Source organism: Mytilus edulis, chromosome 13 (assembly GCF_963676685.1).
Source record: "Mytilus edulis chromosome 13, xbMytEdul2.2, whole genome shotgun sequence".
Taxonomy (NCBI): Eukaryota; Metazoa; Mollusca; class Bivalvia; order Mytilida; family Mytilidae; genus Mytilus; species Mytilus edulis.
Window position 1 is genome coordinate 24,892,531 of NC_092356.1, and position 18,191 is coordinate 24,910,721.

Genomic DNA, 18,191 nt, shown 5'->3' on the forward strand with positions numbered 1-18,191 from the left:
ATGGGGGATTATTCAGAGTATTCCAATCTAGTTGCACCAAAAGGGTATCTTAATATACCAAATTAATCCTTGATTCTTCAAAGTTTAGTTTAGCCATAATAAGTATATAACAGCAATAGAATGTCATAATCAGTGCAGAATAAGTCTGTTCACATTCTAAGGCGAAATTTATACTGTTGATATAGCGTCAAGACATATTTAAGACTGTCAAGAATGTGTCGAGACATATTCAGACATCATTTAGAATGTCAAGAATATGTCAAGACATATTCAGACATTATTAAGAATGTCAAGAATATGTCAAGACAGATCGAGACATTATTAAGAATGTCAAGAATATGTCAAGACAGATCGAGACAAATTTAAGACAGTCACGAATTGGTCGCGACTAATCCAGACTCTCATCAGATGATACAGGATGTGTCGAGAAATTTTAAGACAATGTTCATACTGTCAAGACACTTGTCAAGAAAAATCAAGAACCTTATTAGACAAATTAATACTATGTCAAGAATTTTTAAAAATTATTCAGACAAATTAAGAATGTCGAGTAAAAATTCATGCAAATTCAGACAAAAACTGGTCTTTTCAGACCTTTTGACTTTTGTAGTGATGATTGCCTTTAATTTTTTATCTAAGACACCAATTATACCATAAAAGAACAGAACAGGGTGTTGGTATATTTCTTTGCAGAATAACTAATAGTATAATATTTTCATGTCAAAATTTCAGTCACATACATATATGGACTGGAGCCGTACAGCCAAGATATTCCGAAAACATATACGATGTTGATAAATGTGAAGAAGTGGATTATTTTGTGGTTGATACTGATGTCATAGCGAACAACAGCTACAGCGTCTGTGTATCTCTAGACTCAGATAACCCAGGGCAATATTTCTTAGAGAACTGCGAAGAGAATAATCATTTTGTTTGTATTGACCATGGTGATGGTAAGTAGGTCACATTCTCTTTATGGTTGGTTGAAATCTTATTAATTACAGAATGAAAATTGGGGATATGCCACAGAGACAACAACCCAACCAAATAGTGAAAGATCTGAACCCTCCTCTAACCAACGATAGTAAACATACCCACATCAATATACGCAGTAAAACTGAGTTTAAAAGAAAAAATTAAATTTATTATACTGGTAGATAGTTTTTTATTCTCTCTTATCAATTCACAAAGGTTCAAAGAAGTATTAAGGACACGTAATATTTTACATATAATTATTACAGTGAAACATGGAATAGATTTATAACCAAAAAAAAAATAATTCAAAAAATAGAAAAATAGAAAACGTAGGATCGTTGTTTTTCAAAATATTAAAACAATTTCATATTCGAAAAATATGAATACAACAATGTGTCCATAGTACACGGATGCCCCACTCACTCTATCATTATCTATATTCAGTAGAACGTGTGAAATTATGGCCACTTTAATTTGGAATTAAATAAGAAAAATTATAGCATGGGGAACATTTGTACTAAGTTTTAAGTTAATTAAACTTGAACTTTATCAAAAACTACCTTGGCCAAAAACTTTAATCCGAAACTGGACAGACGGGCGAACAGACGAACGGACGATTAGACGGATCAATGAACGGACGGACGAACGGAGGCACAGAACAGAAAACATAATGCTCATGAATGGGGAATAAATTGTGATGATGTAGCAATTTAATTGCTGTGTAAAAACATGTAGATTTTGATAATATTTTTTTATTTGCGCGACATAGAATAACAATGAAATGCAAACAGTGAACATAGAAGCCTGCTAGCGCTAACTTAGATAATCTGTGTCAATTTAGATTCACCAATGTAAATTTGTTACCTATTTGAGTTATGTTTAGTTATCAGTTATTTTAAGTTAGGGTTTTGCGCGGTAAAGTAGGTTATTCTATATTGATACAATTTTAGTATTTTTTTTTTTAATATGAATGGAGTTTTGAATAAACATATTCATATGCGGAAATAGTATATTCACCGCGAAAAATAGCCGAAGTGAAAATCAGTTTTTCAAAAGTCAATAAAACTACATATATACCTCATCAAAGGCAGTAATGGTATATTATTCACTTTTTGTTTACCCAAAATTATAGGTAGATATTATAATGTTATTTAGTAGACATTAATGATTATAAATTCCTGTTTTAGCAATTACAACTGATGGCTTGTTTGAATCGCTCTCAAGTTATACAACATTCGGCGACTATAATACGGAGACACATGATACTCCTAGGTTTGAAGACTGCATTTACTACTGTAAAACGAGAATAGAATGTTTTGCAAGTGTTTTTGACAGTAATATTGGAGACTGCCGTATAATGTTGGACAACACCTATAACTTTCTGACACGGTATGAATTAATCGTGCCATATTCGAATGAACCAGATCCTTTTGGAATATTTTCTCTATATGTTAAAACTACCAGAGGTAAGTTATGCTTATTATTCAGTTATCATTGTTATATTTTCAACCATGAATGCAATCAAGATATCTTTACATCAACGACATGAATTATCATCATGATCATTGATATGGTGATATTTATAAATTAACAGTTTACAAAATTTTGAATTTTTGAAATACTAAGGATTTTCAACCTCATTTGTAGCTGTATTTGGCAAAACTTTTAGGAATTTTGGTCCTCAATACTCTTCAACTTCGTACTTTTTTGGCCCTTTTAAACTTTTTTAGATTCGAGCGTCACTGATTAGTCTTTTGTAGACGAAACGCGCGTTTGGCGTATATACAATATTTAGTCCTGGTTACTATGATGAGTTTATTAATAATGCATTATTTTTTTCTAAAAGATTGACTGTGGTATAGAAATGAGGTCATAAGCTAGCAGTATAGACATTTTCTTAACTATAATAAAATTGAGAATGGAAATGGGGAATGTGCCAAAGAGACAACAACCCGACCATTGAAAAAAAACAACAGCAGAAGGTCACCAACAGGTCTTCAATGTAGCGATAAATTCCTACACCCAGAGGCATCCTTCATCTGGCCCCTAAACAAATTATAACTAGTTCAGTGATAATGAACGCCATACTAATTTCCAAATTGTACACAAGAAACTAAAATTAAAATAATACAAGACTAACAAAAGCCAGAGGCTCCTGACTTGGGACAGGCGCAAAAATGCGGCGGGGTTAAACATGTTTGTGAGATCTCAACCCTCCCCCCATACCTCTAGCCAATGTAGAAAAGTAAACGCATAACAATACGCACATTAAAATTCAGTCCAAGAGAAGTCCGAGTATGATGTCAGAAGATGTAACCAAAGAAAATAAACAAAATGACAATAATACATACATAACAACAGACTACTAGCAGTTAATTGACATGCCAGCTCCAGACTTCAATTAAATTGACTGAAAGATCAGGCACAATCCTTCCCGTTAGGGGTTTAGTATCATACCATCATAACATATATGAGAAGAACATAACCCGTGTCATGCTAACAACTGGTTTTTGAATAAATGTATTTAGTTCCGATGCAAAGACCCTATAAGTGAATCAATATATGTTGATTGTTTAGTTTTCAATTAACTGATCAATCAAAGATTTTAAATGTTGTTATTTTTTATTTAATTTAAAAGAATTAAAGTTCACATCAAGTAAACATCAACCCAACAACACATGTATCTAAAAATACATATACTAGTCAACAAAAGAAACGATACAAGACTTTTTGAAGAAAAAAAAATATTTCAACCCATTAATTACTACATGAACATAACTTGATTAGCATATTGAATATTTTTAAACAAACTTGAAATTTTATTTAGTACTTAGAAAATTTGCACCCTATGCTCGTTTACACGGAATTTAGATACTTTCCGACAAGTTTTGATTTTCATTATCACATGTGCATACATTGCAAATGAAAGCTTTTTAAAATAGTATATCGCATTTTGTTTTATATTTAATACTTTTTGATGAATTTTATTTCAAAGTCGTGTATCGTTTCTTTTGTTGACTAGTATATTATATAAGGAGTAACATACAGTATTTTATATTTTCTAATTGACAAGTTTCTACAAAATGTGGCAAGTTTAACATTTGCAAATAGTTATCAACGATATCAGTATTATAATTGAATACGCCAGACGCGCATTTTGTCTATATAAGATTCATCAGTGACGTTAAGATAAAAATAGTTAAAAAGCCAAACAAGTATAAAGTTGAAGAGCACGGAGGACTCCAAATTCCAAAATGTTGTGCCAGGTACGGCTAAGGTAATCTATGCCTTGGATACGAAAAGTTTTTCGAGAAAAAAAAAGTTTTGTATACAGAAAAGTTATAAAAATTACCATATAGTTGATACTCAAGTGCTGACTACTGGGTTGGTGATACCCTCGGGTACGAACCGTCCATTTAGCAGTAGCATGGACCCAGTGGTGTCAATAATTATCGAAGGTACCAGGATTGTAATCTTATATGCCAGACTAGTGTTTCGTCTAAATAGGAATCATCAGTGACGCTGAGATCAAAATATTTATAAAGCCAAATAAGTACAAAGTTGAAGAGCATTGATGACCCAAATCGACCCTTTCAAAATCATAAAACGACACGAATCCCTCCTTTGTATTCATGCATTCAATGTTTCAGAGGTTTGATTTTCAAAAGAGAAACATATGTTGTCTTGTCAAATTCAAATAACTGATTCTTGTTTTCACAATTAACCGTTTCAGAATCTAAAGAATCATGGGTAATTTCATTATTCCTACCCCAAAATGAAAATAACGTCACGTCATTGGTAGAATTTCCATTGTTTTGGACGTTTTCAACCAATCACGACGTTTCGGTGTACATTTTTGAAAATATTACCCAGAATGCAATAGATACTGAAACGGCGAATTGGTTTGTATTTGAAGTTATAATAAAGTTGGCATTAATCATTGTGATTAGAAACATGTTTTCGAAATTTCTTTTTTCAGTTCATATTGAATTGCAAAATGTCACCGACATCTACCAAGAATCTTTTCCATGTAAGTGTTTGATTACTGTTTTGATTAGCTTCTTCGTCATCTTCTAAGGCTTGAATGTATAATGTTATTGTTAAATTTGATATAAGATTTATTGTGCTTCTTTGTTAAATATTTGTTTTGTTTTTGTTCTAATTGAGATTGTGTCACGGTGATGACTGCTGTACCTGATTTCTACAATTGTATGTCTGTTTTATTCACGCATCGTTGTAAATATAATGGGAGTTGATGCGACTGTCATACAGAGGTTTAGCGCTAGAAAACCAGGTTTTATCCAACATTTTTCTACATTTGAAAATGCCTCTACCAAGTCAGGAATATGACAGTTATACATTCGTTTGATGTGTTTTTTTATTTGATTTTGCCATTGGATTATGGACTTTTCGTGTTGAATTTTCCTCGGAGTTTAGTATTTTTGTGATTTTACTTTTTTCTTGGGAAAACTAATTATAGATTTAATACGTGTATAAACATCTCCTAGTGTTAATCTTTCAAAAAACTGTTTACATGAGATTGTGTTAGTACTGTGCAAAGAAGAATATGTACGATTAACTTTAACATACATACAGTCAAAATAAATAGAGAACCATGACAACATAAATATAATGATATATTCTAAGCAATTGTTCGTGGCAAAATTCATTCACCAACACTCGATTTGTGTGTAAGAGCGGTTAAACCTGTCATTCATTGTATTCAAAATGAAAATGTATCAACCCCTTATTCCAGGGTAAATGAAGCGTGTTACTGGTTCAAACTTCACCATGTATTTTATGGATATCATACATTTATCACTCACTGATTGGTGTACATGGGTATAAACCAAATATATTATTTAGATGCTAATTTCTGGCTATGATATTCTGAACCTATCTGTTGTGTTCTGTACCACAATTATTCCTTAATGGTCAAACAACTAGGCGGCGTATTTATCCGTTTAACATGCAAATGCCTGGAGATCTGTAAAACTCTTTAAATAATTTAAATTTATAATTTCTTATTTGAATTGATATACAATTTCAAGGTAACTTTGAGTATGGATACCTATCAAGTACTGGTACAATAACTGAAACTGGAATAATGGAAACCACCATCGGTGATGAGGAAAACTCAAATATAAATATAAACGATATAACGACACAACAAACCAGCTCAAAAGAAATAATCACGACACAAGAGCTAAACTCAGAAGAAATAATTACTACACAAAACCAAAATTCTGAAGATGCAAGAATGACACAAAGACCCAACCCACAAGAATCAACCACAACAGAAGAAATTTTCTCTGAAGATACAAGCACCACACGAGATCACAACTCAGAAAAAAGAACCACAACAGAAGAACAAACTTATGAAGATAAAAGCACGACCAAACGACCAACTTCAGATGAAATAACTGCATCCCAAATACTAGAATCAGAAGAAAGACAAACGACACAAGAAATAAATTCAGAAGAAAGAATCAGAAGAAAGACAAACGACACAAGAAATAAATTCAGAAGAAAGAATCAGAAGAAAGACAAACGACACAAGAAATAAATTCAGAAGAAAGAATCACGACACAAAAACCGAACTCTCAAAGTGGAAGCACCACGACACAGGAACCAAACTCATTAGATGGAACCATGAATCACGGACTAATTCATTCAACAACAATCGAACCTGAAGGCGGTAAGAATATGGTCGTTCAAAAAGTACAAACGCATATTTGTATCCCCTACATTGATACCACTATTGCGAAAGGATAATATTATAGTTGATACTAATTTGGTTCATTTAAAGCAATTCAGAGCTTGTAAATCAGAGAATATACATCGGATGGTACACATGTTAATGTATACTATTGAACGAATCCAAAATTATTTAATGAAAACTACAAAGCATACAATATTCATCAGAGCAAACAAACAATAAAAATCAATTAAAATCAATCACCTTCTGGTCACAGAAGAAGGGCGAGAGATACAAGAGGGACATTCACACTCATAGATTTAAAATAACCTGACAACGCCATGGCTAAAAATGAAAAAGACAAACAGACACACAATAGTACACAAGACACACCATAGAAAACTAAAGACTAAGAATCACGAACACTACCATACACTGGGGTGATTTTATGTGATCCGGAAGAGTAAGCGGAGCCTGCTCGACATGTGACACCCGACGTGTTGCTCAAGTTATTACAAACCCGGTTAATAATCTAATTCAGTAGGTTATAATTGTGTATCTAGAGATTGTCAACATACCTTTATCGTTGAGGTGCCTAAATACATTTTTTGTTTGTGTTTTCCACATAACCTTCTTGTCCGCGGTGGATTCATTTATCATGTTTATGTTCTTTGGTATCAATGTTCGTGGATTGAGGAAAACTTGCATTTTCATGGATATATGATTCCGTGGTTTAGCAATCTCTGTGTACAAAGCCTATATGATATTTGTAATTCGTTGAACATATGATTTCGTGGTTTACCTGTACCCCCGAAACCCACGAAAGTTGGTATCCACCGAATTAAAATGAATCCACAGAAACATACAATGCAAACTTATGTACATACTGTCTGCTTTCTATAATTGGTTGAATTCATTCAACAATTGTATGTGTCTGTGAATAAGTGCAGTATAGTCAAATAACAGGCAATACATATTTTGAATAGAACATCAGTTTATATATATGTAACATGATCAAAAATACGAAATCTTAACAATTGAGAGGTTTAGCGCTATAAAACCAGGTTCAATCCACCATTCTCTACATTTGAAAATGCCTGTAACAATTCAGGAATATGACAGTTGTTGTCCATTCGTTTGATGTGTTTCATCATTTTATTTTGCCATTTGATAAGGGACTCTCCGTTTTGAAATTTCCTCGTAGTTCAGTTTTTTTGTGATTTTCATTTCGTTAAAATGATTTGTGTGGATCCTGTTAAAAGAAATAAAAATAAAATAGAATGCTCCAAAAGATCTCCGAAAAATTCAATTTAAATTTGAAAAAACGAGACTTTATTAAAAACGTGATTCCCAAAATTAAAATGACTAAATTTGTTATCAACAAGTTAATAAACATAACGAATCAAACGATAAAATATCACTAACTATATATTATATGTAATTCGTGATTACATTTTAAATTTCTAATTTCAGATTGCTTTTTATTTTGATAACACGAATTTACCAATAACGCTTTTAACAACGGAATTTTCGACCACGGTTAAAATAAAAGAGAGACGAAGGATGTCAAAAGGATATTCAAAACTCATTAGTTAAAATCAACTGGCAACACCATGGCATAAAAAAGCACAAAATCATTTTCAACACTTGAAATATTGTTATCATGGATTAAAGTTGAGAAATCTTGAATAAAATCAATATCGCAGATTTTCGCTAAACATTGTAACTGCGTTGTTACTCTTCTCGAATTAAGGATAACCGTGAATTACGTATTCATAAAAGCTGGTTAACGAATCTATGGAAACGAATTTGTTCCGATATTGTAAATAACTAGTTCTACAGACTCTTACATACGATTTGAATTCGTTGCAAGAAATTAAATTATTCATAATATATATTTATATCTGTCAATCGAGAAAGTTGCTTCCAATCCGGAAGTGTTAGGGTTTTTTATGATGATACTTACACTAATGTCGCTTGAAAGTTTTAAACAGGAAAACAAATATGTGTTTCTTGTATACTTTTGTATCAATATCGCAACACTAAAAATACTTGAACATTTTGTATTAAAGACTACGGATTTTTTTTTAATGATTACAGATGCGAGTGTGACTTCTGTGCCTTGTCATTGTCCTCAAGTGTGTACATCGAGAACAACAACCAAGAACACAACAATTGAAGATCTACAGAAAGAACTCATAATCGATAAGAAAACATTTTCATCATACAAAAGATCTTTAATATGTGTCAAAGATTTCCGATCATCGACAAACACCATCGGGGGATTTGCCATTGTGATTTTGTCTGTCGTGTTTGGCATACTAGTCCTTTCTGACATACTTCTTCTCTTTAGACGCAAGGCAAATCTCAGTCATATAACCTAAATCTGATAACAATGTCTGAACTCTTAAATATAACTTGAGTGCTATGTTCATGTATAGATTAAAGAAACATTATAAAAAATAGAAGATACCATACATGTAGTTTAGCCGACGAGACTGATTTTCTGCACACACATATTTGATATTAGTTGAACATGTGTATACTTTTTTCAAAGTTTCAATATTTAGAAAGAGTAGAGGCAATCTATATCAATGTACATATGTAAATATCGAGGTATTTATACAACGTCAATATTACCTTTCTACTGTAATCAGCATTATCATCAATAGATATATTAAAAGCCCCAGCTGAATTCAAAATCAAGTGTTCTATTTGAATTCATTAAGTTGGTGATATTTCATAATTTCATATTATTTGTCATAGTTGTAGATGAAACATTTAATACGGGGAAACTCCCTTTTCTGCAGCTTTTTTATTGCCAGAATGCCATTAGAAAGTAAAAACAAAAATAAAACAATATCAAATTCAACCAAAAAGGGGGAAGTCAGGTTCTCCGGAAGGGTAATTAGTCAATGATCAAAATAACACAAATTTTCTTTGATAGTTGGAATTATCCGTTTATATTGTTGGTAAAGCTGGTCAGTTGTTATAAGAACTAAAAAATTTCATAATGAAAACATGAAATTAAGCGACACTTTGTCGTAAATTTAACAATCAACAATCAATTTTTAATTTGTTATAAATTAAGGGAGTTCGCTTCTTAGTTTCAAAGTAACTAACTTTTCAAAACACTAGGTTATATTGATAGGGGATTTATAAGGAATCCAAAAAGCAAAAAAAAATATGAAGGTCACCGTGCTTGTTTTCGAGATATTAGCCATTGAAATTTTGGCGGTAAAATATCCTCTCTTGACTTTTCATAGCTTTATCATTGCCATGTTGAAGTTCACAAAAACTGTTAAAAGGTAATTAAAATTTTATAAGACTTTTAAAAATGGCTAATTATTATACATGTAAAAGATTTACAAAAAGAAAATTGTGGTCACCGAGCAAATTTTTTCAAGGCATTCAAATTGATAAAACCAGAGGATTCAGAAAATCTGACAAAAAATCCAAAGCATGACAAGCAAGCTTTTTAAAGATTTGATTGAGATAGACCTGTATTTGATGTATTCTGTATTTAAGGTTTAGAAAATAGAAATAATTAACATTGTGTCAGCACATTAGTTTCAGCATTTCATCTATATAGCGGAACGTGAACCTAAAACATAAGCCAGCTTCTATATGTATGTGTTTCAGAAGCACTAATTTGGTGTTTTTCTAAATAAAAAAATAAGAAACAAGACGGAAAAGACATTAGATTCTTCCAGAAGATAAGTGGACGTTAAATAACATTCGTTGTCAATAATAAAAGCTAGAGCATCGGTATGATGTCAGTTTGAACGTCATTTCGGGATTTATTTGATAGTGGGTTTCTCCTAACAAAGACGATACATGTATCAAACCATGAGTTTCAAATGATGAAATTATCCCATCAAAAATTTCACGGTTGCCATCACGATATGTTTGACCATTATGGAATAATGGTTTCATAGATGATAGCGGATATGTTCCTGATATGGTAACTACAATCCAATTTCCTTTTGACAAATGCGACCTACCAGTTAAAACTATTATCATGCCTTCACTAACATGAGCAACACGACGGATGGCATATGTAGATCCATATATGCTTACATTTCCGGAGCACTTAAAATCAACCCCAATTTTTAGTGGGGTTCGTTTTACTTAGTCCTTAGTTTTTTATGTTGTGTTTTGAGTAATTTTGTTTGTCTGTTTATTTATTTTCTTTTTAGGCATGATGTAGTCTGGTTTATGTTCGATATCAGTTTTAATGTCCCACTTGTAATTTCTGTCCATCTTTTTAACAATGTTTTCTTTAAACCAGGTTAGGTTTTGTAGTCTCGATAAATTCTAACGCACACATAAAAAATAATGAGATGAAATGTAGATAAACAAACAACGCATTATTTACATTTTACTATTTAATTGATCATATAAAGAAATATAATGGAACAGTGTTTGTCTTTTGAAATTTTGTCATTTTCATTAGATTTAAAAGACGACATCTGGTGTATGCAATCAAATATTTTATTCATTTCTATAAGACAAACAAGATTATTATATTGTTGAAACACTATATAAAATTACAGTGTCTTGTGTTTTACAACTAATATTTCCTTGAAAATATATATTTTTTTTCTTATATCCATTATGAATAATACAAGTACTTAACTTTAATATTGCATGGACTTAATTTTATGCAATAACAAAATACGGACAAAGGATAAAATAACAAAGGGCTACAAATGTATGACTTTGAATAACTGGTTTTAGTTTAGAAAATTCAAAAATAATTATAAAAGATTTAACATGTAGGTGTTTTTTGTCAGGTCCAAAAATGTATTTCCTTGCAACAACGAAATTAGCGAAGGAATGGTTGTACATCGCGAATATAGTACTTCATGGAACCATGTTTCGAATATTTAGACACTTTGTTTGTGTCAAAACAACTACATGTAATAACAATTTTTCAAAATTTCAGAAATGAAATATTTTTTCACAGCAAGGTAAGATATTTGAAATCTTACAAAAATACTACACATATATAAAAATTATACAAAATGTACTCACCCAACAACACATATGAAATATCAATATATACAGTTTTACGATTATCTTTTCACATTAAACAAAAAAATTCCAAGACAAAACCGTTTATGGATCCAAAAGTATAACCATCCTAAACAGTCCAATGTGTTACAAGGCAAAAAGTGAAGGAAGTAAAAAATTGATAATTTAGGAAACCACTGAATGTTTAGTTAAGTAAACAACAGTACAATTAAGTTTTGTTTATCATGTAAATGTATAACGGATTTGCATTGGTATTTTGAAACTTTTTAAGTGAAAAACAAACAGTTATATATTTTTTTTTATAAAAACAATGCGTACATAAAGAACACTTTCATCGCAATTTAATTTTATGCTGAATTTTTATCATTTTTTTAATTGAAATTCAGTTTTAAGCTTCTAACCCTGGGTCAATACAACTGTTTTAATGTTTCTAAATTATAATGATGCTTAACGAACGTATCAAATGTATTACTTGTGGTTGAAAATGTTTTAAAAAAGAGACCTCTATTCTCTGTCAGAATAAGTACTAACCTTTCTTTAGTACGGATGAGACGAAATTTTATCATTACAATTTGACAAAATATTATTTAAATATATAAAAAAAGAATATTACAACTTATGAAAGTCTAAAAATGAGACTATATACAATGCATAAATATTTCTAAAGACATACTGTTTTTGACGTTTTATCCTGTTTCAATTTCATTTGATAAATGAAAACTTAAATTAATACAGTACATTCGTCATTAAAATTAAACTCATCTCCATAAATCTCTTTGTTCAATATCGGGTCCATTCCCAAAATCCAGCGAAGTATTTGTCTACATACATATTCATGCTAATCGTTCAGAGCCTTTATTATAGATAGCTCTTACAAGTTAGGCTTGTATAAATACATCAAGGCCTATACACAAATACTTTGAAGACCTGTGATAGTACGTTTGTGTAGGTCAATGAACCTAATGTAAGCGAAAGTTGATCACCAGTAATATCTACGACATAACCAGTCATAGGAACGCTTTTGTCAAATATGTAATGTATTTCAATCATGTTTGAAATTTCTGTTTCATACCCGTCATTTTATATCACATGTATTTAAGTATTCGGGCATAATTAAATAAATATACACGTTGTAATAAAAAAACGTACATCAAATATATCGAGGTATGTTTAAACAATTATTACAGGTTTATTTGGGTTTATAAAATAACGCTGTTATGTAATCGAACTGCAGCTGAGATTTGTTATGCATATAAATACAGCCAGGAAAATGTTTCAACATCAGCACTCATACGTAATGTCGGTAAAATTGCTTCAAAAATATTTGCAATTCTAGACTGCGTATAGAGCGTTTATGCATTAAATAGTTCCTCCTTATCCACGTCCAGTTCAGAACAATCTTGGATTTATAAATGTATATAAATATTTTGACTGCCTTTGCCAGTTTCGGGTGCATAGTCAGATGTTAATACCGTTGAATGATCACCAAACTGAGCATTTCTTTACAGGGTTCATTCTGCTTCCAATTGGACAGTTGTATGCTTTGGAAAAGTCAACAGAATTAGATAATGGACCAAGCACTCTGGAAAATAAAAATATTAAGTAAGTTCTTCAAAATCAAAACATTAGGTGGACTAAGTTCATTTTTGAACATCATTGAACAAATCTGTTTACAAAGAGCAAAATCTCAGAGTAATATACACAAAAACTAGGATAACACCAATTGCATAACAACATAATTCAGATCCTATATAACTTTTACATAGGACCAAAAGAAACATTTGACGAAAACATTAATAATATACAAATTTATCACATATTTCTCTGTGAGTCCATCTGCATTGGCATTAAAATCTGAAATTCCAAATTGGTTGTATGTTGTGCTCAATTCATCTCTTTTGTCATACAAGTTATTTTTATAAAAGTTCTACAAGGTGTTTGTTTTTCATTTAGAATAAAATGTCATCAGCGATTGATTTACCAATTTCACTTCTTTTTGACATCGACAGTTTATAATACATTTTATTTCCAGGGACGGAAATTATCTAGATAAACTCAAAAGCCCAGACTACATACATTAAGAACGGTTGATAGAAAACATGTTCTAGTGTTTGTTTTTATATATTAACATTTCTTTCTTTTGATTTTACAAATGCAGGTGGACTCACAGAGAAATATTGTATACCATACTGTATGAAAATATCACGCTCCTATTATCTAACATTTTATTATTACGTATTGTAGATTTCCTATAGAATATGAATTTCACATCAAATACATAATTAATCCAATATATTTCAATCAGGAAGGTGATACGTGCATGCATACACTCATTTACTTGATGTACATTTCTCCAATGAAAAATGTTTCAATATTACAGAAAATTGAACCAAAAACTGCACTATTAATTTCAACATACCGAATAGCTCCCGGACTATGCACTGATGTTCTTATTTTTTGAAGGGCTTCCTCATCCCTCATGTTACCACACCATATCTGAAATAATCAAATGTTTTGTTATACGTGATTGATTTTTAACAGCAACATCGGACTTGAAAATAAATGTACCATCATGTGTCTCCAGTATAAACAAGTCCACACGTTTTGAATATTATAGAAATGACATCTTTATTATGGGGGTCCGTAAGTGAAATATAATATGACAAGCCTTCATCACATGCTTAACATTAACTTGTTGATTCAAATGACTATAAATATATACGTATTGAAAATGGTCTTCATACTCTGTAAAACATGTCTGATGAATTTTAAAATATGTTTTTGTCCTTTGAATGCAGTTAATATTCCCAATGGCAGTTAGGCAGCGAGTATGCAATGAAGTTAACAATGTCTTTTTCTCAGGAAAAGGAATATTACCAAACATTTCTGTTAAAAATTAACATTCATATGCAAGATGATCTTTTAATAAAAAAAAAATGAAAGTTCACGATCAACAGTTTATGTATACCTGTGCGTTCACGATCAAGAGTTTAAGTATACCTGTGCGTTCAGGATCAAGAGTTTAAGTATACCTGTGCGTTCACGATCAAGAGTTTAAGTATACCTGTGCGTTCACGATCAAGAGTTTAAGTATACCTGTGCGTAATTTAAGAAGAACAACTGATCATGAGATAGGTCAAGTCCAGGTAAAATAGAATCTTCACCATTTGCTTTCACCCATTTTCTGTATGCCTGTATAAATAGATAATAACATTACAATAATTGTGTCTTTTTAGTTCACGCATCATTGTAATATAACGGAATTTGATGAGACTGTCATCAAAGTGAGAGTTTTAGCGCTATAAAACCAGGTTTAATCCACCATTTTCTACATTTGAAAATGCCTGTACCAAGTCAGGAGTATGACAGTTCTTGTCCATTCGTTTTTGATGCGTTTTGTCATTTGATTTTGCCATGTGATTATGGACTTTCCGATTAGATTTTCCTCTGACTTCAGTATTTTTGTGATTTTTCCTTTTACATTAATATTTTATTAGTATGTGTTATTATGATTGACTAAAAGGAATCTCACGTCATTCTGAAATCAACCGTCATTTTAAAATAAACTGTGACATTCATGATGACACGAACATTCATAATAAAGTGCACAGACAAAGAAAAGAAAATCTTTAAAGAAATCGTGTTTCATGATCCTAGCCATTCAAAATGTAAACATAAGTATGGAATGCTCTTTTTAGTAGTTATATAGGTTTGTAAAAGCGTTGACCTGCGCACATGTTAAGAATGGAGCCGTTTCCGCTTCATACAAAATGTGCTTCGGTAAACGCTCTTACACCCCACAAAAAATACAACAAAGATGTATTTAATTTTTAAAAATAATCATGATTTTATTGCAAGTGTTTACCCCATTTATTTATTCCATTTTTTATACAAAGATGTTCTATAATATTTAAAATTAGTTGTGGTTCTAAAATATAAAAAGAATATTTATACATTTTTCATTGAAACTGGATCCAATCCATCATGGTTTGTTTTCAATTTTAAACTTTTACGTACTGAATCTACGTGTTGTACTTTTTTTTATTTAAAATTCAATAATACAATTAAACATGTAGAAGTCATCATCACCCGATATGCTTGCTTTAACCCTCCATTGTCGGCAATGTTTTCACCCTGTGTGTTTCTTCCATCAATCTGAAAACAGTTAGAAGATGATTATAAATACTCAATAAAGATACCTAATATCCAATTAGATAAACAAACATGGAAGAAAAAACATATAATTAAAAAAATATGACGGATAAAACCGTAAAATTTGGCAGCACGATCTCAACTGAAATGTGTCAGACATCTTCTGTTGGGATATGACGAAACTCTAATGTGAATTCTTACTTAAAAAACAATGAAAATAACAATATTCAGCATTGACATGATTGATATTTATACTTTCATAGGAGAAAACGCAACAAGAAAATGCTAAATATGGCCCTGATTAACTCGTTGATCTCGTTGTAGTGTATTTTCTGGTCTTTGAAATAAAATAAATTTAAAAAAAAAAGTAAAATCACAAATATACTGAACTCCAAAAAAATTCAAAACGGATTGTCCCTAATCAAATGGCGAAATCAAATGACAAAACACATCAAACGAACGGACAACAACTGTCATATTCCTGAATTGGTACAGGCATTGTCGAATGTAGAAAGTGGTTGATTGAACCTGGTTTTATAGCGCTAAACCTCTTACTTGTATGCCAGTCGCATCAAATTCCGTTATTTTTACAACGATGCGTGAACAAAACAGACATAAAATAAGAAAAATAATTACAATATGGGTGCAGCACTTTTTTTTATGTTTTTTTTATCATTTATGCAAAGAGGTCAATAAGAAAATAACATTAAGGCTATACCTATCGTCTAATTGGTGATAGATAAAGTCCTATTATATGATTATGGTTTCGTCTTTAAAAATAATATTTTTCAGATTTTGATGTGGTCATTTTTATAAATTTCCTGTTTACAAAACTTTGAATTTTTCGAAAGGTTAAGGATTTTTTTATCCAAGGCAAAGATGAGCTTAGCCGTATTTGGCACAACTTTTTTGGAATTTTGGATTTTCAATGCTCTTCAACTTTGTACTTGTCTGGCTTTATAAATATGAGCGTCACTGATGAGTCTTATGAAGACGAAATGCGCGTCTGACGTACTTAACTATAATCCTGGTACCTTTTGCATATCCTTGTGCTCTATTTCTTTAGATAACAGATACTGTAAATTCAGAAACTATTGCGATGTTTTTATCAGTGCGAAAAATGCGATAGGGTTGTAATAGTATTAATTTAAACTCTCATTTTGAAACAGGATTTTTCTCATTATCGCAAAAATTAAAATCGTATTTTAGTCTTAAATGACAAAATTGCAATTATAAATGCACGCAATAATTTCTAAATTTACAGTATACATATTGAGCAATGGTTACTTACGTTTTTATCAATTTGCTCTAATTTATATCCTGAATACTGATCAATGATGCATTGTGCTCTGTGTCGGAATGCTTCTATTGTTTCATTTTTCCACCACTGTTTCATGTTACCTTCCTTATCATATTGTCGACCTATGAAAGTGAAAATATTGATAAATAAATACTAAGTAGAGTATTATTGTGTGGCCTTCAACAATGAGAAAAACCAATTCCATAATGTAAGTTCGGATTGTTTGTTTTTAAAATCATAGACAGAAACTAAAATAGGCAATTTAGGGTCAATAACCGACAAATTTGTTGTTAATTTACAGAAAATTTAATAGGAGATAAACCTTGACCATCTTATTATTAGTTTAAACATATTTATTTATACAGGATTGGGAAACAAGTTTTGCAACTTATATTAACCCCTTTCCACTTTGCGGGTGCGAGTGCTGCCTTGTAGCGGCATTAGCCTACTCTTTTTCGAAATCTACAAGGGTGTCTTTTACGTGCAAGAGATATGGCTCTCTCTTAAGACGGGTCAGCCATTCATCGTTCCCTTCCGACGGACTATCATCGTTTCCTCAAGACCATACTCACAAATGGTGTTAAGGGAGAGCCGAAAATTCAGTCCCTGAAACTTTAATCCCGGAACGGGAATCGAATCAGGAACCTTTGCGTTAGAAGTCCAATGCATTAACTACTACACCAATCTTATCATCTTATTATCCAACCAGATAATAAATGTTTCTTGCATGATGAACTATATATCGAAAAATAAAACTAAAGTAGGGATATCATTTACTTTTGCGTAAACCCGATCGCCTAAGAACGTGTTTCCTAGAAGGAAATAGACCATAAAAATGCATGAAAATATGCAATTTGAATAAAACTATACCAAATCGTTAATGATGGTTTTCATAATATCATATTTCAAAGTTAGATGTTAGAACCAAGCTAAGGCCAATCTAAGCATACTCCTTTGCTTTTAATAACATATGATCGGTACCGACGCTGGTCGACTATAAGTCCACATCGGTATCATGTGTCCTGTAAC

General features: G+C 31.4%; 2 protein-coding genes across 3 annotated transcripts in view; one reads left to right on the plus strand and one right to left on the minus strand.

The window, feature by feature from the left end:
- LOC139500204 (uncharacterized) lies at nt 1-6,541 on the plus strand. The gene is made up of 5 exons (XM_071288944.1): nt 1-44; nt 661-953; nt 2,163-2,441; nt 4,955-5,005; nt 6,027-6,541. The coding sequence occupies exons 1-5, from the start codon at nt 1-3 to the stop codon at nt 6,539-6,541; spliced, it is 1,182 nt and encodes a 393-aa protein (XP_071145045.1).
- A 4,502-nt stretch (nt 6,542-11,043) lies between these two features.
- The window catches only part of LOC139502032 (neprilysin-1-like), a 43,202-nt gene continuing 36,054 nt past the window's right edge, over nt 11,044-18,191 (minus strand). For both annotated transcript variants that reach the window (XM_071291354.1, XM_071291355.1), the window contains 5 exons: nt 17,154-17,284; nt 15,800-15,865; nt 14,807-14,902; nt 14,130-14,206; nt 11,044-13,292 (listed from right to left, as the gene is read on the minus strand). In XM_071291354.1, coding sequence (XP_071147455.1) covers nt 13,193-13,292; nt 14,130-14,206; nt 14,807-14,902; nt 15,800-15,865; nt 17,154-17,284 — 470 coding nt within the window. In that variant the 3' untranslated portion in view covers nt 11,044-13,192. The remainder of the gene's footprint in view (nt 13,293-14,129; nt 14,207-14,806; nt 14,903-15,799; nt 15,866-17,153; nt 17,285-18,191) is intronic.

Excerpts from the sequence above, each read along its gene's own strand:
- LOC139500204 (XM_071288944.1), top strand. The coding sequence starts at position 1 with ATGGGGGATTATTCAGAGTATTCCAATCTAGTTGCACCAAAAGG. Across the intron at positions 45-660 it reads AATCTAGTTGCACCAAAAGG|AACAGAACAGGGTGTTGGTA; the intron begins GTATCTTAATAT and ends ATACCATAAAAG. Across the intron at positions 2,442-4,954 it reads ATATGTTAAAACTACCAGAG|TTCATATTGAATTGCAAAAT; the intron begins GTAAGTTATGCT and ends TTCTTTTTTCAG.